This window comes from Odontesthes bonariensis, chromosome 14, assembly GCF_027942865.1.
Source record: "Odontesthes bonariensis isolate fOdoBon6 chromosome 14, fOdoBon6.hap1, whole genome shotgun sequence".
Classification (NCBI taxonomy): Eukaryota; Metazoa; Chordata; class Actinopteri; order Atheriniformes; family Atherinopsidae; genus Odontesthes; species Odontesthes bonariensis.
In genome coordinates, this window is record NC_134519.1 from 27407792 (window position 1) to 27435064 (window position 27273).

Below are 27273 nucleotides of genomic sequence, written 5' to 3' on the forward strand. Positions count from 1 at the left end.
GCAGTTAAACCATATATTTCCTTTGATATAGTTTCTAAAATGCAGTCCAAAGTCCAAAGAAATTCATTTAAATGTCTTCACAGACCAACTTTGTATTTAGAAAAAACACAAAAAGTTTGAATAGTGTTTTACATGAGCTTCCTTTCAATAAAACTTTTTAATCATTCTGAGGTATAAAGGTTGCAGCTCTTCAGAGGAATTTGTGTCCATTCTTGCTGAGAATGCTTTCAGCTGCTCAACAGTCTATGCTTCTTATCCTATACTCCTCCTGATAATGCGTTGTACATTGTCAATTCAGCTGAGATCTGATTATTTTTTTTTTTTATGGTTGTTCACATTATGATTTAGATGCGACCGTCGTCAGACTCCGGTGTGAACAGTCTACAAGCCCTGAAGTGACCCGCATGCGCAGAAGATGGCGTGACGACACACGCAGCAGCATGCTGCGTTTACAGAAGTCAATATGGATGCTGGACATGTCGGCGTGTCTGTATCAATTCTGAAGTTGCTGTGCAATCGGAGCCGACAATTAAGAATTAAGAACAATTAAGAAGATTTTAATGAAGTCGAAAAGCTCACTTTCGTCCCACTGACTAGCTTCATTAACGGTGTTTGCCATGCTCGTTTCATCCATTGTTTACATTTGATTTTGTCGCATCCCACCTCCTCCGGCACAGAATTGTGACATCTCTTTAACTGCAATGACGTAAAGTAGGATGAAACGCAACGTGACCATTCAGACTGAGCTCGCTTTGAAAATATATCCAATTTAGGACCACATATGAAAATGGCCTGGGTGTAATTTGAAAAGACTTGTGCTGATCAATTTGATTTGGATTTGGGCCACTTTTGCCTGCAGCGTGTACGTCGCCTGAGTTGGCACAGAGGGGTGAGCCACCACATGCCTTTGCTTGGAAAGACTAAGAATTTGCTGAATGATCCTATTATACCCAATCCTGACACCCTCACCTGCCACCAATTAATCTGCTGAACGTGTAATATTCTAAATCTTCTATTATCACAATGTATGAAATTCTTGGGCTCTTTTTTCTTACTCTCTCCCAATCTATCTAATTAGATTAATTTACTTGTGTCTGCTTAAAGAAAAGATTCAGACAAATTAAAAAGTAACATATTTCATTTTTTGTTGCATATAAGAAAGCTTCCCAACTCTTCTGTAAATGAGATTTGGACTTCACCTTATGTGAATCTATGTGAATGAGGCACCAATTAAATCCGGCACTGTTGACATTAAAAATACTGATTCACAGCGAGGTGCCTATTAAGTGCAGATACATACAGAATGGCTATGAATAATAGTCACATTCACTTTCTATCACAGTACAGCATGTATTGTAGGGGACATAAAAGAGATACACTAGAGTAATTTGCAGCTGAATAAATGCCCTTACTTATTTTCTTCCACTGACTAGGAGCTAATGAGGAAAGGGCTTTGCTGGAGTTAGAAAAACATGAGCATCGGCTTTTAACTTCCTGTGACAGTCTCCTTCACATTGTTGCATCATACTGATGATTTCCTAAAAGCGTTTTCGCGGTACCACATGTGCGCTTGTCATACCCAGAGGCACTGCACAGAGGCACAGGTGTTATCAATAACCCAGCGGTTGGTCAGTAACTCGGGTTATTCATATATCTTTAGAGGCCCTCAGGCAGGACGAGTCTTTTACACATGTATTTTACGGGGCAGTTTTCGGCACTAATGGCTAATGAATGATGCAGAATAATGCAAAACCTATGCATGACTGATTGATATTATTCTGTGTCAGATATAAAAATTAGCTTACACTGTTGTTGTGTTGATGTCAACATGCATATGATTCATCATGTATATTATGTGAGGTACAGACATTAATGTTAATTGTGTAATCCAGGCACATTAGACTATGAATTATGTATGTAAGTTACAGCATTAATGATATGCTAATTATGAAGATAGCCTGGGTCCGTTTCCTGTTGCGCTGGTGAATCAGATATGCACATTCGCCAATCTGCCAGGTAGATCATACACTTAAGTTGTTACAAAGGTGAGACGAGGCAAGATAGAATATCCTGTTCAAGAGGAAGACGCTATTATGTCACGTTTTCTCCCCACGAGGTGTTAGGGAGCTTGCATTTCAAGAGAAAAGTAAGAGGAGAAGAAAAGCTAATCAGAAAGAGCTGTTTTTTTTCTTTTAATCCTAGCTCTGCCGAGGCGCATTTTCCCCTCATGAAAAATCTGTGTTTCTTTCACACTGCCTCTGCAATCACTTGAAACCCCATTACAGACCATGTGACAGCATCAATTAAATTCACAATTATCATGGGGTAGAGACACTCCAGCGTGGGAAATATAGCAACACAGCATCATGTGAGTGTGTGCGGGTGCTGGGTGTGGAGATGTGTGTGCACGTAGCTCTACGCATTTGTGTGTAATAGAGAGATAAAGAGAAGCTGTTTATAGAGAGCAGAGTCAGACACTGAAAAATGTTTCTTGCTCTGTTTGGCAACTCTTGTGATCCTGAACAACTCTCTAAAAACACAAAAAACTGAGATCTGTGACAATATTAAGACATTTCAAGGGCTCATTCAGCAACAGAGGATGGGCAACGGGTGGTTATGTAACTTCTTCTTTTAACATTTGAAAAATGAACAGTTTCTATTGTTCTTTTTTTAAAGATGTTCAAAATGTTCATAGAGGAGTGCGTTACTTGTTAATATCAATTGGAGATGCTGTTCCACAAATTTGACCCATAATCCGTTATCAGTTTAGCTGGAAAACCCCATTGACATCATCGATAAGACTCTTGGCTCCTGTTTCTAGCGTTAGCTGAGACTTATTCTGTCTGTAACGTCTGAAATTACAACAACAAAACAAAAGCATAATACAAAGGCAGTTTATTTCAAGGGAACCTACAGAATAACACGTAAAAACGTAACACAGCTTGTGTATCGAAGTGTGTCAACGATCATACAGCTGACTTTAGGCGTAACACGTGTTCTGAGTCACAGGCAACAGCGCTTGCAGTTGACTGAGCCTGAATTTGGACTGTGCTGGATCTGGCAGATGGAGCTGTTCTGGCCTCAACAGTGCAATCAGTTTCCTCACCCCCTCACCATAGCTCTCTACATTAAAGCACAATCAGGTCCCTGATAGGGAGAAAACAAGGCAGCATGTCCGCATTGATCTCACTACCTATAGCGCCTACACAAGAGCAGAGCAGAAGATTAAAAATTCATAAGCGTATTAAGGTCTATAAGAGCATTATTCATGTGAGTGCCCTCGCTGTCTCATACAGTACGCTACTAATCATACGCATCTCTTACCCAGCACGCGCTCACAAATACATAGTCACAATAGTGGTCTGGGTGTACTCCAAGTGTCAACATTATCATATGGGCATGTGTGTGTGGCCTGGCATTGGTCCCTTCTTGAGTGCCTTACAATGTGCTGGCATAAATACCTGCTTGACACAGCAGATTGGCACTAATGGCTTTACACGCAGCGCCATCTGTAAGCTGGACCGCTGGCTCTCACATCTTCTCCATGCCCACTAACGGCACTTTATAACATTCAGCACAGACCTTCATCAGTTATAGTCCAACGGCAAAAGTGGCCAAATTAAATGTTGGCTAAACAGCAGGGATGCTGCACAGGAATCCTGCGAGGCCCTACCCATCTGTGAGCACTTGGATGGTACAGGCTTAAAACCCAAAGCAATTTGGGCATTTTTGTCTATCAAGTGCGGGGACGTGTCCCATTGAGCTGAAAATCTTAAACACCAGCCCAACTTGAAGCACACACACAAACACAAAGCAACCTCTTACTGTGTGGCTTCCAACAGCCTGCAGCAGTCACACAGGGATCATTACTATTCATTTGCTCAGCAAACTGGCCACACAGGCTTATAAATTAGCTCATCTACCGCAGCTGGGTACTGAGACAGTTGGCACATAGCTGAGAGCACAGCTATTACAGCGCGGGGCTCCGAGACACCTTCTGTCCAGCCGACGTGACCTCTTCCATGCTCGTCACTCTTTCAAAGGAGGAGGAAGGGTGTGCTGGTGACCGGGGGTGAGACAGGCCCAGTCAATGATTGTAATAAATTGCAGAGCAGAGCAATAGGAGCGCAGCCCTGTGCGTGTGGTGCCGAGGAGGAACGCAGTGATAAATGCTGTCAAACTAAGTGTAAATCAGTCTGAATGAAATATCATAAACAGGACCTTGCAGACCAAGAAGGAGGAGAGCTGACAGATCTGACCTACAGGGAAATGAGGGAACACTCGGACGACTCTAGCTTTCTGCCTTGGGGGGAGGATCAATGATGGAAGGAAAAAGCAAAGCTATTAATTCTACTGGATATGTCAATTCCCATTGGTGGGCGCAGATTGGTAGTGATCACAACTGGCCTCGTGGGCAGGCGAGGTCTGGGGCTTTTTCTGCGCCTCAGTAGACCATTGATCCATTGAAGTTTTTACGACTACCTGGAAGGCACCACATCACACCCAAGGGATGTAAATCAATTCCAATTGCTGGGTTATAGCAATGCACAAAAAAACTTGGAACATGACTGTGGGGTTAAATCATGCTAATCATCCCCTGTATTAGATATGTAACTGAGCTGAGGACCTGAGGTTAAATAAACTATGCTTATTTAGCTATGCTTATTTAACCCATGTAACAGGGTCATAAATTTCCATGAAATATTCATAAGGCAGTTCAAAGCCTTTGTACAGTAAGTAATGGTTAAATTCTTATTTTCTTCTTACCCGTCCGATGAGCACAGGTTCAGGCCCGGCATATTCTTCAATCACAAAGAACTGGTTCCAAATCCAGCTCCTCCTGCTGCGAGAGCGCGGGCCCTTCCTCTCCATACGCTCACTCGCCTCCGCTTCCTCCTCTGCCTCTTCGAACACAAGGCCCTTTCCATTTTCTGGATCGACAGCTTGCATCTCAGCGTCTTTTGCGCCGTGGCTCCATTCGGGAGCAGGGTGAAGCCTCAGGACATGACTGCTGTTGACAAGTTTGTTGTCTTCATCTGCAGGGTACTGAGCTGTGCTGAGTTCTGTTTGAGCAGTGTGAGCTGACTCCGTTAATGGGTCTTTACGGGAATCTGCTGCCCTGTTCCCCAATCTCACTCCCAGGGGCTGCACTGTCAGCACAGATGGAAGGGAATCATTCGTTTTGCGGACATACATCGGGAGATGTTTTGTCGATGTAAATGGCTGTTCTGTTTGGCTGATCATGGCTTCTTTCTCAGGGCTGAGGCTGACCTCACCGTGAGGTGTTGACAGAAGACGGACGAGGTGTTTGCTTTTGCTATCACCACCATCTGAAGCCTCCACTCCCAAGTTGTCCTGCCCTTTACTTAAAGCTGGCTTGACTTCACTTAGCGGATTAATATGAGTATCAACGCCCTGGTCTTGATTAAGCCCTGGACTGGTGGCTGGGCTTGAATAAGGAAACGCAGTCTGATTATCAAATCCAATGTGAGGCTGAGTGACAGCCATATCTTGTCTCTGCACTTTCTGAGCCTCTGAGTGTCCGTGATTAACGTCAATCAAATCTCTCTTCCTGCTCCGGCTGCCCTTGCTTGGAAAGCTGAGGCTTGGAACATTTTGCATTTGGGAGTTGACAATCCTGACTAGGTTCTCTTTTGACAGCAGCTTCAGCACTCCGTAACTACCAGTGAGGTTCAGCTTTCGGTTTGACTCTATGCTGAACCCTTTTACAGGCATGCCTGTAGTATGGACACTCAAATCAGGTCTGCTTCTGGATCTAGAGCCCGATTTAAACCTGGTTTTATTGGAGTACAGATCTGGCTTGTGGTGGAGTGTGAATGTTTTCTCTGACCTTCCTGTTTTGGATGATTCAGCACTCTTTGTGTTGTTTTTCATTTTCTTCACATCCTGGTTTAACGCCTTGTACGGAGTCACATCTTTTTTACTGACAGAGTCAACCTCGCGCTTGGGTTTGAAAGATTGCTTCTCCTTGATTGCTGCTGATGGAGGATGACTCTGCAGTACTTTGGAGAAAGTAAAAGCTCCAGTGTCACTCGCCTGCTCGTGACCAATCAGGTTTCTAAGAGTCACCATGGGCATTGCGTTTGAATCTACGCTTGCATCCCATTGGTCTGCAGATCTGCTCTCCCCCAGCTTCACGATGTGCGATCCGACCACTCCTCTCCTGCGTACAATCTTACTGGCCCCTGTTGCAAGCCCCTCCCACAGGCACAGGAAAACCAAAAGGAGCAAATTTCTTGCAATCATCTTGTCTTGTGGCGAGACGTCCTAATTTGAGCAAGGTTTGCAGTAAGGCAGGTCTTGTTTTACGGTTGTCTTCATTCTCTCCTGTATTTTCTCTGTCTTCGTGCCCCTCCTCTCACTCTCCCATCCCGTGCCCTTCACACTGAGCTGGAGGGCAGGTGTCAATCACTCCTTTCCTCCTTTGTCTTTCAACGCTGTCTAATATCTCCCTCTATTTCACAAAGCCTCGCTCAGCTGAGTTTTTTTTCCCACTCCTCTGGCAAAGCGTCTCATTCGGTTTCCCCTGGAGAGTCGAATACCCTGAGAGAAAAGATAAAGATAATTAAGCCAAAACTTTAATAATTGTGCTGCGTTGATTAAAAACTGAGTTACATGCACAGGTAGGAGAAGTCATAGACAAATGGGGCAGACCTGTTAACTGACCAGCAATCACATCTTCAAAAGCACAAAGCCCCTTTTAGGCCCAGAAAATGTTTCCATTTATACCCTCATAATGACATAAATGTTTTTTCTTCACATCTCTAAGATAGACAGGGACAAAGTAATCGCCATGCTATTGTACATGGGAAAGATAGGCTAACATTTTTAATAAAACGCTCTGAGCATTTATTAATGGGAAAGACTGTGAAGGACTTCTGACAGCAGTGCAAAAAGGGGACCGGCTAGGACATGAAACTATCTTCGTATCACTTTGATGTGGGATTAATTAGCTGCATTGATAGTGCCCTTTGATCAGTTGACTATAATGTCAATTCAGATGCAAGCTGTAGATGCAGCTTTACTTTGTTCCACACTGGGCCTCAAGTGATTTAAAAGGTTCTTAGAGACTCATGCATCTCACTCACACTTTCAGCAAGTGTCTCATGCACTCAGGCCATAAATAAATGGAATTCCTGCACCAATCAAAGTGTCAGATATCAATCAGTGTGTTTGTTTTAAGATAAGAGCAGACACCCTTAAGTGATGTTTCAGTAATGCCAGCCGACTCATCTGACAAGTCAATGATGTGACTATTTGCCAGTATACATTAACATAACGATCTTTTCATTGGTGCTACACGTGCAGACACTGATAGGCTTGTGTAATCAGAAAACCTCAATTTCAGTGCCAGAGATTCGGCGATACACCTCCATGATGTAGTCATGAGACAAACTAAGTGGGATGTTCCTAAAAAAAAGAAACTTTTACACCCATACATAAATAATCCTTCTGAATCACGTCTTATGACTCATGTGAAGTGTGTGGTGGTGTGTTTCTCTCAGAAGAGACAGTGTCTTTTCCCTTGTGTCGTTTATTTAACTGTGCTTGGGATGTTTTTGGAAAGCAGCCTTTGGGTTAAGTGTGTTGACACCAGCCAATGAGGTCTTTAAGGTCAGATGACTTTAAGGAACGGTCATGGCATTGGTGACACTAAATACTTCAATTTGCACATGTGCAGTTGTATATTAATACCAGACCACTCGTAGAAAAACTATTTAACAATCTCAAAACATTTTTTTTCAATTATACAGTTAATGCTTTTAGTGATTATAGATAAACTTGTCATATATGCTCACCAACTTGACAGATCATATATCGTCCACAATAGCAGGATGTGTTCATGTCATAACGTAATACACACTTCTGATCAGATATTAGATGCTCTGATAAAGGAGACATCATGTGCTCTCTGGCTGTTTTAAGTGGCATGTTGTAGCCAAAATGTCATTTTCCAAAGGTTAAGTCTTTTTTGGAGGAGTTACAATATCACTTAGGGATATCTAACTTCCAATAAACACGAACGCTTCTGTTTTTGCAGACGATGTGGACAGATAGAACAGACAACAAATGTGTGTAAAAAGAAGAAGAAGCACAAATTCAATCTACATTTTGCATTGTACTAATGAATTCTGCAAGTACAGAGTACATTTACGAGTACAAATTAAATCTGCAAGTCCTTAAGTCAAGTCAATTCTTCAAGACAAAAATACAGCTCATTAACACGATCGGGTGAAAACAAGCAGGCACCAAGACAGCTATGGTGTACATTCCACACAATACAAAGTTTGGTTGCAGACACAGATGGCTTGCCCCCCCCTCCATGATTGATTAGCAATTAAACAAATCTGACTGAGGCCTGAGTCAAACTGAGCATCTCCACCGGGTATTAATTTTGGTCTGTAAAAGGTGGGGAAAAGGCTTTATACTTGCAAAACTGATGTCTATTTTTAAACTCGGAGAAATTACTTCCCTTCACTTGCTGCTTTAAGTATAAAAACATAGTGAGTCATTCATATGGCTTTAATGTTCCTCTGCTATGCATGTCCACATCTGTGCTGCGCTACATTCGTGATAGAAGGGGATTTCACATTAAATCTGACAATGTGGCAGTGGAGGTGTAAATGTGTTTATTTGTACATTACAACATAACTGCAGCAAAATAGCTGATTAATAATACGAAATTGAGGCAACTGATGTATATCACTGCAGCTTTTTGCAACTCAATAGCATCTTTTACTGGCCATCTTCTCCTCCAACTGGCAAACCTTTTGAATGTTTAAGCTCTTAATATGAGCAACAGGACAGATTTATTTTCAGGGCCACATAAAATATAATGCAAACTGTTTCAAAAGAATTGTCGATGATGAAAATACTTTGAGTGTAGGGTTATTTTTTTTTTAAGTCTCATTTATATGTCGTTGTTGGTCAAACTAACTGAATTTAACATCTGTAGAATTGGTGAAATTTGCATGTCCTGGAGTACAGAGTGCCTGTTAAATGTTGTCCCGAGCAGCGTAATGCAGTCTGTCTGGGTGTTTGACACTTGCTCCACTGTGGTACAGACAGACCCTGCCAGCACATTCACATGACTGAAGTGGTAAGGTTCCTTCTGAAATACTTTTCTCCCTTTTCCTCTTCTTCCCCTCATCGTCCTCTCTTTCTGATTCACTTTCTCTCAGCAACCTCTTTTGATGAAGACCAAAAAGAGAAAAAATCCACCCTTCCCCCTCCCTCTGTGTTCTCTTTCCCAACCTCTCCCACTCACCACCTGTCTCTTCTTTGGCCTATCTATCTTTTTAAATCTCTCTCTATCCCCTCTTTTAACTTGCTATTGTTTTAGTATCCCATCCGCTCTGCCGCTCGATTCTATCCTCTTTTGCTCCCTCTCATCTGTGTCAATCACAGGCCTGTCACCCCGTCCCTCGCCCTCTGTGCACTCGGACTTCAATCAATCAGCCAATCTGCGACCTCAGCCTCGCAACATTGAAAGTGACAGGTGTCTGGTCAGCTACCATCTTGATAACAGGCGACAGCACTATAATTGTCCGTATAAATCAGGTCATCAAATGATAAAACATGCCAAAGAGGATACGTCAAGTAGTTACATGAGACTCGCTGCAAGAGATTTTTGCAGAATAAACGTGACAGAGGCTGCTACAGAGGACGGGAGGCTGGGATTGGCTGGGCGTTATCTCAAATGTACAGCATGAGGAGCCGATCAGGGTGAATTCAATGACAGAGCTCCACTCTCTTTCTCCCACAGGAACTTATCAGCTGGGAGTTTGACGGCCAAGCAATCATTGCCACGGGCACCTTGTTAACAAGCTCGGGGCAGGTGGACAGTTGCAGGTTAGAATATCAACATGGCAGTGTCGCCCACTGAGCTGAAATTTACAACACTTTTACGTGGGAGGTTCTGTCAATGTGACATTTCCTTTGAAGCCAAAAGCAGGAAGAAAACTTCTTGTCTTTTTTTTTTTGTTCTTTAAGTATTTTGTATTATACACAATTTTCAAGGGAGAAGGCCCCTCTGTCATGTACAGATCTATGCCACAGCATTGTTACCTTTAGGGAGAGCTGCTGTTATGAAATTATCCTGGTTGCCTTGGCCTGCGCAGCACAAGTGAGGATAATTGGGTGCTATGGTAAGGCAGACAGGAGCTTCTATTTTCTCATTTCATTTTTACAATAAGATAGGACATAAATGTTGTTTTCCTTCTTGTGGAACAAACAAGAATCAGGGCAGGGGGACCTACCTAGCCTTTACACAGAGTTTAAAGATTTCAAGAAGAGTAAAAAGCATGAAAGGGTGGCAGCAATAGCTTTGGAAAACATATAGTTAAAAGTATTTTATAAATCACACCCGTGTGACTCCAGTTCTGTGAAAGGTCTTTAAACCTACATCATGTGTTTCAGTGGATTGATTAATTAGGGCCATAAATAACTGAATTATTTTCCCTTCTAAAACTCATCAACTCTGATCTTTAGCTTCATCTGTATTGGAGGCAGGGCCTCACCATCGATCCAGAGCTGCCACCAACTTAACGAGACTGAAAATTTTAATCACGATTCACGTCTCTGCTTGCTGTCTATCCTCTTTTTCTCAGGGTAGCCCTTCCATTGATCAGGCAAACACTGCTACGAACGCTCCGAGACAGCAACAGCATGCTCGTGCGCTCCCGCTCACACGGGCTGGTGGCTTCAAGCTCTGTTGACAAAAGACGCATTCATTTATTTACTTGCGCACACACGCAAAAATACCTGGACTCAAAGTCTCATTCATCCACCCTCTCAAACGCACATTCACAAAGTCGCACCAAAAAGAAAATAAAAGCCTGAGCTCACATAGAAGCACCTCTCATATCTGCATTGGATAGAAACATAAAGGATACTCTGGGGACGGCCTCTCTGGACGCAGCAAAGTTAAAGAGAAGAAAGGAAGCGCTCTCTCACACCAGGATGGAAAAAGCAAAAAGCAGCCACAGAAAAGAATTATGCATTGAGTTACAAAGGAAAGCCTCAGACAAGAGGCAGAAAAAAAAAAAAAAGGGAAAACCGCAACGCTTGATGGAATGGTTGTGTGTGAGCATGTGTGCAAGGAGAGGGTGGGAGGTGTAGAGGCCAGCAGCAGGAGTGTGTGTTGTTGGCCTCTTTGCAAGACTGACCAGGTAGCTTTAAGTGCAAAGTACCATAACACAGGTCCAACCTCGCCTTGAACCTCAGCAGATAAAAGCAGACCTGCCAACATGTGAGGAGGTGAGAAGCAGCCTTCCTCCATTAATGTATGAATACCCTTTTCACCTGTGTCCCCAGCCTTGTCTCCATCTCAGCCTCGCTGATCTACTGACAGCAGGTGCTAACCTCTCTGGGGAAAGTGTAAAGCTCCAGACTATAGACAGGTAACTATAAGATATAAGATAACTCCCCAGAGAGTGGCGGACAGTGGGCAATGTGGGGAAAAAGGTGCAGGTAAACACTGTGACAGCACTGCTCTTCACAATAAACAGTCCTGATATGAATTTACAGTTTGGCACGGTGAGGACGCTGAAATTCAGTCCACTTTAGAGCGACTGTTTGCAAGCTGGTGAGAGTAATACTAAAAATACTCACAGTAACACAGCTACAGGGGGCTTTGGATTTTCTTGTCTTTCAACTAAATCAGTGGGGTTACAAGGGGATGGCAAGAGCTACAGCTTGTAGAACATGAAGCAAGAGAGCTGATACTTAAAATACAGAATGGGCTGAGAAAACTATGAAAACAGATAGAACTGAAGGTTCAGTCTTTCTGAATATGCACCGGCTCCTCCTAATAAATTCAACCATCATTTGTCCCTTCTAAGTTCAAAACTAACCAATCATGTGTCTCTCCTGGACCATCAGGAGTTTTTACGATCTCAAAAATTGAATATCAGTATTCCCAAATTGCATTGCTTTGCTTCACAGAGAGGAGAGCATGTTTGTGGCGTCGCTACTAAAAAGCTGGAAACATTGTGTTTAAATATTTCTCTGTGATAACAAAAATGTACATAAAGATGCAAACTGCTGCCCTTCAATTATATGCTGGGGAGCAATGGGGGGGGGGGAGAAACACATTTCTGTCAGTTCTCATGTATTTTTATGTATAATGAAAGGTTTTAAAGAATAACTATGTTGTCCTTACCAGAGAGCAGATTATGACACAAAAGCTTAGCAGGCTATGTTGAGCTGAAAGTCAGAGTTTTCGCAATAACGAAGGTGGCTCTCTTTTGACTTAGCGAGATCACAGTGGAAACTTAGACTGAACACATAACCTGCTCCAGAGTGGTTTATTTCCCGATTTTAGGATTAAACTGTCTGTAAAAAGCATTTTAAATGTCGTCTGAATCTATGCTGATGCCTGGCATTGTAACCAAACTGAAATGTCTTGATTGGCGTTAGATAAATGTTAAATTGTCAAATAACTGATAGAAAATTATTAATTCAATAGACTTTGTAAAAACCCAGTCAGAGAATTTAGGCATTGATCAAATGTTGGCATTTTCATCCTCAAACTGAATCATAATGCAATGACATATTTTGCACAATTAATCTATTAAATGGCTGGAAAACTGCACTTTTCTCATTTTTGATCAATTCTCAGGTGGGAAAATAGATTATGTCACATTATTAAAGAACCATCATTGGTTGGTAAATCAGAATGGGCTATATTTGTTTTTATATCTCATCTCAATTTGCCAACAAGTCTGCTCTATTAAGCTCAAGTTGTGTCGAACACAGATCAAAAATATCTATTTAACTTTCCTTTTGTCTGAGAATTACTAGATTTCTTCGTTTTTATGAGACAATGTTAGAGTTGAATAAAGTAAAAGCCTCATATGTAGCTGTCACAACAGAAACGGCAGGCATATAATAATTCATTAAAGGCCATAACTAACAATTTGGAAATCTGGCAGCTGTCTTCGCATTTCAATCGCAGCAACTGTGCTTTTTCCAACTGTGCTGTGCTCCATTTGCTTCATAGTACACCCTTTAAGTCTCAAAATTAGTTAAATCCAACCTCAGATTAACAACAACATATAACATACTACACTGCATCATTACTTATGGAACAACATTTAGGCCAATGCAGAAGCAGAATGTAACAACTAAGATCACCCTCACTGCTTTCAAGCTATCAATGCTAATCAAGTGCTCTTGCTTAACTGGTCATCATCAAGTGTGAGCACCTCTATAAAAGCAGAAGGCTTTGTCAGTTTGCTGGTCGGGAGCACTCAGGTGTGTGTTAACACAATGCCAAGGAGGAAAGACATCAGCAATGATCTTAGAGAAGCAATTGTTGCTGCCCATCCATCAGGGAACGGTTATAAGGCCATTTCCAAACTATTGGGTGTCCATCTTTCTACAGTTTGAATTATCATTCGCAACTGGAAAACATTCACGACAGCTGACAATCTTCCCAGGAGTGGGAACCCCAAGGTCAGACAATAGCAAATTTACAAAATAGAGGCTAAAAAAGAAAAGAATCAATGGTCCTGTCAAAGTCCAGACCTCAAAACCATTTAAATGCAGTGGTCGGACCTTAGGAAAGCTGTGTAGTAACAAATCAAACAATGTTGTAAAGAAGGGTGGGTCAAAACAGAGATGTGAGAGACTGATAACCTGTAGAAAACAATTGCTGCTGATGGTGGCTCAAAAAGCCTTTGAATCATGAGGTGGATTTAGTATTTAAATGCAATGCATTCAAAACGCTCCAGGAAGAATGTTTTGCATGCATGAAGAAAAGCAACAGATATTACCATTTACAGGTTAACTGTAACCAGACTAGGTCAAGCTGATATGACTACATCTGTGTCTATACAGCAAACCCAAGCGCCGCTGCTGCTGCTTTATCTTAGGCAACAGGATATAAACGGTGAGGGGTGCCATAAAGATCAAATAAATCATGAGAGGAGACAGTTCTGAGAATCACAGTGCCAGGAGATGTGCCAGTAGGTCACGACAGGGACAACATTTGTGGCCCATATTTTATTGCCTTGGCAAGGGCCCAAGTTGTTCTCGGTCTGATTTGTCCGGTCATAAGGTAAAGTGCTGGCTAAGAGAGTCAAGATATACGAATAGTGACAGCACTGACCCACCAAAGGCCTCGAAATCTGCTTACAGTTCAGGCCTTTTAAAGCTGTTAATTTTAGCTTTGTGTGCATGGTTGGTCTAAAGGCAGATTTTTGTATCACACCGACTGCAGTCGCCCCCACCACCTCTTCAGGCTGAATGATCCCGCTTCTGTCGACATTGTACGGCAACAGCAAATTATTATTGTGCCACTGAACTTTAACAACATCTGACATCACTCCACCTCTAGGCCTCTCTGCTGATCCTCCGCTGTGAAGTTGAAGGAGCTGATCAGCTTCAATGCTCTTCATGCACAAAGGTCAGGGAATGTTGTTGTATCAGGTAGCTCATCTCCTTTGAGCCAGTTCCTCTCTAGTTAGGTGCTCAGCCTGCGTTTTCTGAGTTGTGAGTCATCAGCTGCCAAAGCCGTTACTGAAATTACACCTGATGCCTATCAAGCCTGTCTCTCTTCCTCTTTCGCCTGACTGCATGTGCAACATCAAAAAGCTATCTGATCCGTTCAGCACACGGACTGACATTTCAGCGAAAGTCCTCGGGAATTGCAGATGGACTTTGTCTCACAAAGGTTGTGTGCGCGCGTGTGAACTGTGTGCGTTAATGCGCATTAACATATTGCATATTCTCATGCATATTGTGAGGGAACATTAGTGGAGTGTGCCCACCTGTCATCTCTGTGAGACGCAAATCACGACAGGTCAGCTTATTAGAAAGAGCCGGACTTTACTGGGCAGCCAACATGTTTTGCAGAGGTACAATTTACGGTGTCCTTCTCCTCTGCCGCTGTTGTTTACCTTTCAAGGGTGTTCCTTTCCAGTGACACCCAGACTGGTGGAGAGGACACGGCGAGGTGGGATAGCGCTGTTTCAGAGATTAATATACGCAACACGTCCAAGGTTGTCGGTAATAATATGTGGGGCACCGGGAAGGAAATGGCACATTTTAAAATGACATCAAGGCCACTAGCCAATAGGTAGAGTGAATAATGGCACTCCACCTTAATCGACCCGATTCTCACTTCAATATACATTCAAAGATTTGTGTTTATCTCCCAACAAGGCGACGCCTAAAAAAGACGAGGGATTGAGCGAACTTTCTCTGAATGGCCTTCTGATACAATCAGTACTGCTGGGAGCTGTAGAGCTGCTCTGAATGCATTCTCTACCAAGTGTTAAATGTTTTCTAACATTATGACGGCAAAAGGGTTTCTTTGTTGCATTTAACGAAGCGCCAGAGGGATGACACTCAAAGAAGGCGTTGGGTTCAGGTTTCCGATACTTAAACCACTGGTAGTTCTGCAGGTATTCAGTCACCCTGCAGTTTATGTTACAGTAAAATCCTGTATCGCCAACTATGACTGACTATTTGTGACAACTGCGTCTGCTCAAATTTTGGCGATCATTTACCCATCACTTGCTCACAAATATCAGTCTGGACCTAAACAGTGGACTGGATGTGAACTAACACAGAAAACAGAATAACCAATGACGACACTGACTAAAGCCAGGTTAGTAACTAAAGAGTTTTAGCCTGATTTTCACAATCCAGATAGTCTGCCCGGCTCGGCAACCACTGGGTTCCTGCAGTACCGGAGGCCACAGATTCAGCATGTTATTCTTTCTTGTGTGTGTGTGTGTGTGTGTGTGTATGTGTGTGTGTGTGTGTGTGTGTGTGTGTGTGTGTGTGTGCGTGTGTGTGTGTGCGGGTACGTGTGTGTGCGTGTGTGTGCGTGCGTGTGTGTGCGTGCGTGGGTGTGCTTGTGTGTGTGTGTGACAGCGTCCCCTAATGACCTCAGCTTATTTACTTTTTTTCTCTTTTGAACAGGGAAGAGCTTTGATTAAGCACGGCCAAAAAAAAAGAAAAATGCTAATTTTCAAAAGCCTTACTAAAATAATGGGTTCACACATGGTGGAAGTCACGTTGTCAGTTGCTCGCTCTCAGGGAAATATCTCTAGAGGATAACACTCTCCAGTGCATGTGTGAAAACAGCTTGGAACCTAAAAATCCTGATCACAAGATAAGAACAATGCCCAGTGTGAGCAATACCATGATTGGACGACACTGAAAAACTGCTTCTGATGAGTCAATACACGTGGTTAGGTTTAGATGTTTAAATATACAGGTTTAGGGTTAGAAACTACACACTGTAGACTCTTGGGGCCTGTTCCCTTCACGTGAAGCAACGCTACCCGACATAAGACATATGCCTCCAAAATTGTGTCCTCTCACAAATTTCAAGCCTGCGTTGTGAAACTTCATTGTCTTCAACGTGTGAACAAACCTTCCTATCTCACAATTCCCACTGAGATTCCCGCCAACTACAAACACAGTGCTAATCTTGCTCATATCTATCCAGTCCCAATTTTTCTTGCTGCTTTGTCAGAATCATCTACGCTAAGGATGTTGTTGAGTACTGCTCCTTTATCAGAGTCTACTGAAGTCATACCTTTGCTCTGATGACTGAACAGGCCTGAAACCTCGTACTGTCACAGTCTCTAATCTCCCTGATTCAAGTCGCCACCTTATTAGCATATATCCTCCACCCATCCTGTTATGACTTTTGTGCTCCCAAGGTCTTCCCCAGCCTGTCCACCCTTACTGATGGCTTATTTTTGCAATTCCAATGACATTGGCCCAAACTCAAATTCATTTTGCCATTGTCTCTCTTTATTTGGGTCAGCTTTGTTTGTTTCCCAGAGGCCCAGGGAGACACGGCAGATTGCGACACATTTAAGTCGCTATCTCTGGCAGGTTAAAACAGGGGGGGGGGGCTCCTTGGGTGAGGATCGGATAAAGGATGTGAAAATTAAAACCAGTGTTTTGTACAGCGGTTGTTTCCTTTTCAGCAGGGCGGCCATCAGCTGAAACGACAGCCTCTGCCATGTGGTCATGCAGCTTGCTATACTTTCTTTTTCCTCCCCTCAATGTTTGTGGCAGCATTGCTTTTATTGAGACCTTCTGCTGTGGGGTTCAAAGTAATACATCAAGAATGTGGGTGTATGCTGAGGAGAGATTCCTAATCTGTTTTTGCCCGTCTCAGTAGAGTGTAGCAGGGCAATGTGGGAGATCAAAGTTTGGCAGTACATTTTCAGGGTGATTTTTTTTTTTATCGTTTCTTCAGGGCAGATTCATGTTGTGTAACGTTTTGGATGTTCTGGCACTGGGAACATAAACTCTGCTTAAGATGTACGGGGCAAATGGAAACCCTACAAGGCCTGCGTATCCTCAAAAAACACACAGAATCACCTCACAACATTTCCCAGAATCAAAAAGCTGTGAGGCTCTTATCACTTTCCAAGGTCACATCTGTGAAAGTGTAGGTGCAGTAGTGATCCCACCTTCAGCATGTGAAGCCAAAGAGGCGGCAGCCCAAGTTGCTCATCCAACCTGTCCCTGAGGCAACCCTTCTTCCACTGCATCAGGTATGGAGTCAGCAGACATCTGAGCGGGAAGATCTCACTGGGAGAATCCCCTCCACACTCGTCAGCCTTCGGCTTTTGTGTCTAATATGGAGCTGGAGTAGTAGGGGCCACTGCCTTTAGAAAAGCCCTGTGTCTCTCCTATAAAAACCACATCTATGGCCGTGGAAAAGCTTACGCTGTAATCCTGCATGACGGATTGAGTCTGCCACTGCAGCACTCTCCCTCTCTTTTTCCCTCTCTTTCTTTTTCTCTTCATTTTCAGCAGAAAAAACTTGCATGGCAGAAGGCGTGCGCTCAAGAGCGCGGACACACACATTTGTCAAACAGGATGTAATGCATGTGCTCGGCCTGGAATAGGTCTGCATAAGCACACGCACAGAATAGTATGTGCACTTTTGCATTTGTTCCATCACCCCTTTAACCCGGGAAAAAGAGAGCAGCCCATACCTGCGACTGCTGAAAATTTTCAGAAGTCAGAAAAGGGAATAAATAGATGTCAGTGGCAGGGAATTGAAAATAGGTTCCTATTTTTTGCGAGCAAAAAAGAACAGAATGTACAGATACTGTCACAAAGACTTGCACAATAAACGTGAATGAATCCCAATGGGAAGTCTCTGTGAAAGCGAGATGCTGGAGAAGTATTCAGATGACCTGGATTCTGCATCTATGCTCCCATGGCGTGGATTACTACACTGCTAGAAAGGACATGGATCACTACTATTAGGACCACTCTGAGCCTGATTTGCCCCCGTCCTTATCTATTCATTCTCACGTCATTCTTCATCTCTTTGTTTGTCTCCTCCTTCCTTACCCATTCACTCTATATATTGTTTTTTTTTTCTGTCTGAGTATTAGCCATTCAGAGATCTTTCAATGGTACGTGGTAGAAGTTATCACCAAATCTCTTTCCCTCCCTCACTCAATCACTCTAATCTTCCTTAATCTTCCAGCCCAGAGTGGAGTGAGAATTAGTTTCTCACTCTCTCTCATCAATCTCTTGCACCTCCCCTTCTTCTACTTCCTTCCACCATCTTCCCTCTCCCCGTCTCTCTCCGTCTTGCCCTGCTCTGGATCATCCTCACCAGCTGCTTTCTTAATCCTCCTTGCTCAGTATGTCGCCCTTCTTCTACGTCTCTTCTCCTCTTCTGCTTCATGTCATCAACAGGGCTGCAGAGGTCATTTCCGTTTTGTCCTTGCGCATCTCCCTCCACCGCCTTTCCTTTCCATTTCCACCTCTCGCATTTATATGTTTTGGTTTTTTTTCCCACTCCCTCTTCAAAATGCTCTCGGGACCTTTGCATTCAACCTCTCCTGTTAACCCTGAGCCTGCTAAATCCTCACCTGCTTGCAGTTGCTGGAAGGCAGGATCTTTGACAGCGAGCAGACATTAACACTTATTATCCAACAAGACAAGAATAATCTTTACGGCATGAGTCAAGTTTGGACCCACCTGCCCGTTCAAAATGAATGGTTTGATGTGTCCAAGCTAAGAAAGGGCACCAAATGAAAGGCTCCATTCGGTACTGCGTAACATTTCAAATTGAGAAAAGTATATATTTACCAGGCGTTCTATGACATCTCGTTTTTCAAATCCAGCTTTTCATTTTCAGCTCTTTCAGTTTCTGGGATATGATGAGTTTTGCCAGTTGCATCGGATTGCACTCAGACTGCCCCTCTTACCCTTCAGAGCGCAGGAAGCACTTATGTCAACACATCCGCACACACTCGTAACAGTGCAGGCTACGACACCCCGGAGAGGAATTAATGCACTGCAAAGTTGTAGACAACAGTCCTCTTCAATACGTCATGGTGAACATTTCTTTAGGTTGGATATTGAACATTCACACCATGTTAGTTAGAAAAACATCACGTAGAATTTAGTGTTCTTATTTCCAACTAGGCACAAATTTTTTTGTGTCAAAGCTGCGTGCGGGAGAGAGGACTAATTTTGTCAAATGCACACTTCGTATTGTTCTCAACTTCAAGTCCCCAGTGGAATGTTTGAATTAAAAACACCGGCAAAGCTCAGGAGAGGAACAGCACTAGCAGTAATGTGTGAGCAGCCATCAGTTTAATTAGGTGCTGTTTTTAAATATCCAAATACGTTGCTTTTTTTCATCCTCCAAGTTGTACCAATAAAAAACTGCAACAAAGACAAAATAACATCCAGCTGGGTTGGCTTTAGACCTGTCGATGACAACACTGCTGCATTCGATAGATAGAAGGGCACTGGGACAACACCACCATCGACCAAGGCAATTCTGAAGAAGGTACTCTGGATCCAAAACTGGTTTTACTACATTGCACCTAACCAAACATCTCCACCAGGTTTCATAACATTTTTCTTCTGTAATTTCTGTGTAATCTTAAAAAAAACCTGACAAACGGACAAATGGCTCTGATAACAAACTGTACTGTGCGAAAGCCTTCACACACCCTTCATTTAGTTATATAAAAATAATTCAAAAGCGAAAAATAATGAAAACGAGAAATGGAGGCAGAGATTTCTTGAAATATCGGCAAACATAAAAGGAACTACAGTATACAAGGCAAAAGTGTATAATTCTAATGAACTTTTAAAAGGTACGAGCTCCTTTATTCTTCAAAAGTCGTCTTCAGGAAGAGTTCTCCAGGCTTCTTGAAGGACATCCCAAAGCTCTTCTTTGGATGTCGGCTGCCTTTTGTTCCGTTCTCTGTCAACATGATCCCACACTGCTCTGGGGAGGATTCATCCCTCCATAAGACCTGTTGCAACTTATTTTCAGTCCACTTCTTGTGTCATTTGGCATAGCTCAGCCTTTTCTCCCTGTTTCCCCTCCTTAAGAACGGCTTCTTGACGGCCACCCTTCCATGGAGACCATTTCTGATTTGGTTACAGTGAACAGCTAGATGAATCAACTGAAGGTCCAGAGGCATCTCTCAGGTCTTGTGTCAGGTCTTTGCTGGATTCCTCTCCCATATTTCAGCATCACTTTCAGATGCTGTTTATCTGCAGGAGATATATTTCTTCATTTCTTCATTTGTTTTTTAAGGATGCGCATCGCTATTGCTGAGATATATCAGGTTTTTGGTTAATATCTCCTCGGAAATCACCGAAAATGACTATTTTATGACTGTAAAACTTTGCTTTCTTTAGCATTTTTTGTAGATGCAACTAAAGAGAAAATAACAAATTATGTGTCTTTGCAACAGGCCACTTAAAACAAAGTGCCTAAAGATACCACTTAAAGACCACTTTAGAATTCCAAGAAAGTACTGTAAAACAATAACGTTTTTTCTTACAGAGACAAATGGTCATGGTAGCTCTACACACTTTAATTTGATTTGATTCACATACTGTTCATGAGCCAGTGTGTCACAACAGAGGCCACCAATTTACATTTCGGAGTCTCAGTGGATGGCGGGGAACAAATGAATATTAATTCCACTGAGTCTAATGATCGGGGTGGCATAATCATGATGAATGCTACCCTGCATCGAGTGAGCCTTCAGGTTCTGGAAAACAAAAAGCAGTCAGTGGTTCATGGTGGGGGAAAAAATGCACATCAAGAAAAGAAGGCAAGACAGAAAAACACACCTTCACACTGAGAGTGCTACACTGAACTGTGAGCTTTTGTACTTTTGAGCAAGGCTGAGATGCCCAGGTGATAATAAGGCAGCTCGTGATGCTGCTCACAGTAACGGTGTTAAAACTCCCCCCGACCGTTTTTGTTAAATCATCCTGAAACACCTATCCGTGGTATACCGAAACTAAACTGAGACCTGTTGTAGAACCATTTGGAGTTTAGTCTTCAGTCTTTAGTCATAATCCCTCTGTGCTACTGGGACTGACTAACAGATGCTTGATATGTTAAAGGGAAAAAAATATGTCTGAATGTGTAAGTGACACATGTTTGTAAATGGCTACAGTAAAGAGGTATTAGTTGGATATTACTGCAGCTGTGATACTTTATCACATACTTTATACTTTATTTCCATTGTTATGTAATTTGTGCATCCATCAAAAAACTTGTGTACACAACAAAAATGTGTGGAAAACCGCTGCTAGGCTGCTGGCTTTTCAAGGAGTGTGAATGTTTGCCATGTTAGCAGGCAAACAGCACAACAGAATAAACTCCAAGAAGAAGCAAAAGTTCCAAATAAATTTAAGTTTCGAACTCATGAAAAATCCAGGGCTAGTTATTATGATTCCCCCTGAGTGGAACATGAGTGTTGTTACCATTTGTCATCACTGTCCATCCACGCAGGGGCATCCAGCCCACACAATGTATAATGAAGTCCTTCATAGTTGTATGTAGAAACTCACATTTTGTCAATTAATCAGACAGTAAATCTTCTTTTTTCACATACAAACTGAATTTCCAAGTGTCCATCCATCCATCCATCATCTTCCGCTGGTCCGGGGATCGGGTCGCGGGGGCAGCAGCTTGAGCAAAGAGACCCAGACGTCCCTGTCCCCGGCCACTTCCTCCAGCTCTTCTGGGGGGACCCCGAGGCGTTCCCAGGCCAGCCGAGAGACATAGTCTCTCCAACGTGTCCTGGGTCTTCCCCGGGGCCTCCTCCCAGTGGGACGGGCCCGGAACACCTCACCGGGGAGGCGTCCAGGAGGCATTCTCACTAGATGCCCGAGCCACCTCATCTGACTCCTCTCGATGCGGAGGAGCAGCGGTTCTACTCCGAGCCCCTCCCGAATGACCGAGCTTCTCATCCTATCTCTAAGGGAGAGCCCAGACACCCTGCGGGGGAAACTCATTTCGGCCGCTTGTATTCGCGATCTCGTTCTTTCGGTCACTACCCACAGCTCGTGACCATAGATGAGGATAGGAACATAGATTGACCTGTAAATCGAGAGCTTCGCCTTCAGGCCCAGGGGTGGGGCCCGCCGGCGAGCGCCTGGTGGCCGGGTCTGTGCCCGTGGGGCTCGGTCGGGCACAGCCCGAAGAAACGGCACGGGTCCCCCTTCCTACGGGCTCACCACCCGTGGGAGGGGCCATGGGGGTCGGGTGCAGTGTGAGCTGGGCGGCAGCCGAAGGCGGGGACCTTGGCGGTCTGATCCTCGGCTACTGAAGCTGGCTCTTGGGACGTGGAACGTCACCTCTCAGAATTTCCAAGTGTACAAAGAGAAACTGTATCAACAATAGAAAGAACCAGTAGAAACAAAACTTCCGCACTCTTGACTGTCCCCTTTCCTGGCTCCAACTCAAAGCCAAGCCCAGAGAGCTAAAAGGATTAGAATATTTAAAAAAAAACACCTCAACATAACGGACTGAAGAACTGAGGGAGCAACACGGGTATTTTCAAAAACTGCTGTCTCCCTCCTGCATCCCTAAAAGAAGGGAGGGTATCTCAGTCAGCAATAACAGGTGATTTCATCAAAGTTGTCTTCTCCTAAATGTGCAGGCGAAGCAGCTCACTGCAGCCATTTTATTCTCAAAGTTGGTCCAACAACTAAAAGTCTAATCGATCAAAATCCAGAAACGTTGGCAGCTGGTTCCGTGTTGGATTATGTAGCGGTGAACTCCTCGGTGCACTCTGATGACTCCATTTATCATTAGAGTAACTATAAATATAAATGCCAATAAAGGGGAAATTTGGCGCTCATTCTGACTTCTGGCCAAGAAGCGATGCCGCATAATCTGATGTTTCAGATGTTTCCCAGTCAGCACATGAACATTACAGTGAGAGTAAGTGAAATCCTCACTCTGGAAGGCGTTTTTCATCAAGTTCCGTTACAGTGATGAAAACTGAAAAAGCTCATAACTCATAGATTTGCATTAAGGAAATACTTGAGGCAGGTAAAAGAATCGCAAAATCGTTTAGTTCTAAAATACTAAAAGGTCATTATCAAATCCTAAGAATAAAGTGGAATAGAATAAGAAGAAAAATAATCATTTCTATTTTGGATGTAAAATATCCAGATATTTAAGAAATTACATGAATGAATAAAGTTTTTAAAAAAGAGTTGAATTAGAGAACACATTAAAAGTACAATAACTAAACGAATATATCAAGAAGTTAAAAAAAAAAGGGATCACGACATCAGCTTCTCTGCCACCCAAACTTCCGGCTCCACCACAGCACCCAAAGATCTGTTGGGATGTTTCACTGTGTGCCTCCAGTATAAGGTCGGCATAAAGGTTGCAGAATAAAGGCAACTCACTTTGTTTGTTTAACAACCACAGGCAGTTATAATCGCTTCCCAATAATATCACAAGTCCCTTTAGTTTAGATAAATACTTCAAATCCTGTTTGAGATACAAAATGTCCCCGGAGAACTTAATGCTTGATGTCACAATGAGCCACAAGACAAAATGGATCTCCGCTGCTCTCAATCTGTTGTGTAAGGTAGACGCTTAATGTACTGCTGAGGTGAAACCTCGAGCAAAGCCAGGGAACACATGAGAGAGGGAGACGCTAAGAGTCAGATAAAGGCAACAAAAGGCATTAATGGAGGGAGCAAGGGATGGTAAAGAGTAGAAAAAAGAAGATTAGCGAGAGTGGGATAAACAGATAAGGAGAGCACACACGTGATGAGATGCAACAAAGTTAAAAAGGTAGAGGGATCAGGGGTAGATTGACGTATGGTAATCCCTGCTCCTCCTCCTCTTTTCTGCCCTTTTTCTCGGGGAGAAAAGTGAAACGGGGAGAAAAAGAGATGAGCCAGGGATAGAGAGAAAGAACGGATGAGAGATGAGAATCGTACTGAGCTAAAAAACTGATAAGGGCTGATTCATGATGAGCAGATGAATGCTGGGCCAGGTTATTGTCTTAATCGGGAGTGGATTTGCGGGCTGCATTTATTAATTCAGTACAGCTCGAGGAACTGTTTTAATACAGATGAGCGTTTGAGGAGGAAGCTGCGGATAGGTCGTGCCACTAGAACAAGAAGAGAGCTGGGTGTCAGTCATTAGCATGCATGCAACAAAGCATGAGAAATCACATTAATAGCAGAGAATGTTAATGACAGTGATTGGCGTAATCACAGCAACACGGGCGGAAGAGGTGAGACAACAGGAGGTCAGCCATTTCTCTGGTTATTATTACCTCGTGTTATTCCACCCCTGTCGGCGCGTCTCCTTAAAAAATGTCTCACTTTCTTATCACGCTGATGGAAGTTAGGCCACCAAACCATTAATTCTGATGACTGGCAAACATATTGTTCCGCTTTTCTAATTTTAATAACTTTATCTTTTTTCTTCTTTTGTTTTTGTCAGCTGACGACATCATGACTCAACGTCAGTCCTCTCTTTTCTAAGTAAACGCTGGACTGCAAACAGGCCTGTGAGTAGGCGTGAAAGAGTGTTTCTAAACAGAGATGGCAATAACAAATGAACTTCGAGTTGCAATCCCAGTGGGTATGGTGGGGCTGTATCCACATTCAAGGCAATTAACCTGTGTGTGTCTACTGGGATCTCCAGCTGTGGGGGAGACTGAGTTTAACTCTGTAACCTACCAAAATCTAGCTGGTAGAGGGCATCTGTTCGACAAATCAGCAAAGCTACAGTATGTAATCACGTTTCACACCATGCTAATCACTTCAGCCTAATTTATCACCGCTATGAAGACAATCTTGTGAGCTGTTGAGGGAGAGCAGCTGAGCAGGAAGGGAGATGGAGAGACAGACGGAGGTGAGGCTGTAAAGAAGGGAGATGCAGACTTGTGGACATTTTCAAAAGACCTCTGATTTGTCTAATTTAATCTAAGAAATCTGATGGAGTGACAAAACCCCTTTACCCCTTGGCCCATCTTTCTGCTCCTCCCCACCCAGGCCTTTTAAAATCCCTAATCCGGCTTCTGATAGCAACACCCTGCAAAGAGGGAAACATCAACACCGCACAAGGGTGGCAAGAGAGCAAAATGAGTGGCAGAAGATTGAAAACAGAGGAGACAGAGGATGATGGGCAGGGGAGAATAGCAGGGGATTGTGTGGCAATTGAACTCAGTCTGTTGGTCGCATCAAATTCCCCCTTAATTAAAAGTCTAAATCCTCCTCACTTTAAAGCCCCTACTTTATAATTAACACTTTGATCTTATATCCCCCCACACTTAAAAAGAAAGAAAAAAAAACAATTAAAAACTTTTTGCGATTTTTACTTCAAAACCCATTAATTAAAAATGGCCAATGAACAATGGTGCAATATCGAGGCAGACCCCCACTTTGCTCATTAGCCGCTGGTTAATTGATCCTAACGGCAATGTTTACCAAAGGGATGCTAGAGACGAAAACATTATCATTCTACCTCGCCTAATCAGAGTCTTTAAAGAGGGTTGGCCAAAAGGGAATTTGGATGTTTGAGATCATAGGGAAAGTAGATTTCACAGACTCCTCTGTGGTTTTCTCTCCGAGGGTTTGCAGTCGCTTTATAACACTTATAAAAGGTTATGAGGTATTCAATATTACATACCTAAACAATTTGGCAAGAAAATTAAACATAGCGGGTGTGGAGCACCAGAAACAGGAGATGTTATTATTTCTGGTGGTCAGATATTGGTGTACAGCAGTCAATCGTACCCTTCGTCCTCTTAGACCCCGGCACTAGTCAGACACCACTCATCCATCAAAACTCCATTACCCAAAATCCATCATAACAGCTCCCAACAGCAAAGACTGAATGATTTTATTTTTAGGAGGACCATAAATACACTCACAACTTCTTCAGTATATTAACTTTCTGCTGGCCCACTCTCTCAAAACAATTTTGGCTTTTATTTCCACCTGACTTCGTCACCCTGCCGCTCTCACCTCCGGTCGGGAGACAACTAATGAAAGGCGGCTCTCAGAGGAGCACGGGTGAGACTTATCATGGTGTCTTTCAGAGGTCTCACCGTGAAGCCAAGTATAAAAAATTCAGGGCAGCTGCTGCAGTCGCCGACCAGGAGCATTCAGTCATTAAGCCACCCCAGGTGCCGTCTGATGCTCTTGTCTGTCTTTTCGCTGCTCCCTTTTTGCCTTCCTGTTCCTCATTTTCAGACATTACAACTACAGAGCTTATCAATATTTGACCCCCTATCTCTTGCCTGGCCTTCCCTCTTTAACATCTTTCAACTGTAAGACTTCTCCTCTCCACTCACTTTCCTTCACCCTTATTTCCATTTACCCTTTGACCCTTCTTTTCTTTCTTTTTTTTTTGTCAGGTACTGCTTTATTGTATGGACATAGAGTCCAGAGTCCAGACTAAACATGGAGAAGCAGCATTTAGCTGTTATGCTGCAAACAAGTGGAACAAACTGCCAGTGGAGATTAAACTTTCACCAGATGTAGACATTTTTAAAAACATTTCTTTTCTCATGTGTTTATGCATGAAATCTGCACGGTATCTTTCAATTTATCTGGACTGTTGCTTGTTTTTAAATTCATTTAAATTATTCTATTTGTTTCTCTTTATATTCTTTTATTTATTTTTAATGCTTTCCACTCCCTGCTGCAATGCTTTTATTTTATGTAAAGCACTTTGAATTGTTTTGTACATGAAATGTGCTATACAAATAAATTTGATTTGATTTGATTTGATTTGATTTGATTTTATATATTCCTTCTCCCATGATGCCATACACACAAGGTGCAGATGCAGACACTGATTTCTCATGTTTTTCTTGTTTATTGGGGTCTTTTTTTTCTCAGTTTTCATAACAGCGGCAGAGAGACAAAGGGCATTGGGAAAGCTTGTTATGTTATTATGAGTAATGATGTCATTAGTGTGATCCCAGACCTGTCTCACCG

General features: G+C 42.9%; 1 protein-coding gene across 1 annotated transcript in view; it reads right to left on the minus strand.

Annotated features, from left to right (window-relative positions):
• Positions 1–27273, minus strand: part of cdh24b (cadherin 24, type 2b) — a 183809-nt gene that overhangs the window by 118415 nt on the left and 38121 nt on the right. Inside the window, exon 2 of the mRNA XM_075483843.1 lies at positions 4768–6564. Coding sequence (XP_075339958.1) covers positions 4768–6267 — 1500 coding nt within the window. The 5' untranslated portion in view covers positions 6268–6564. The remainder of the gene's footprint in view (positions 1–4767; positions 6565–27273) is intronic.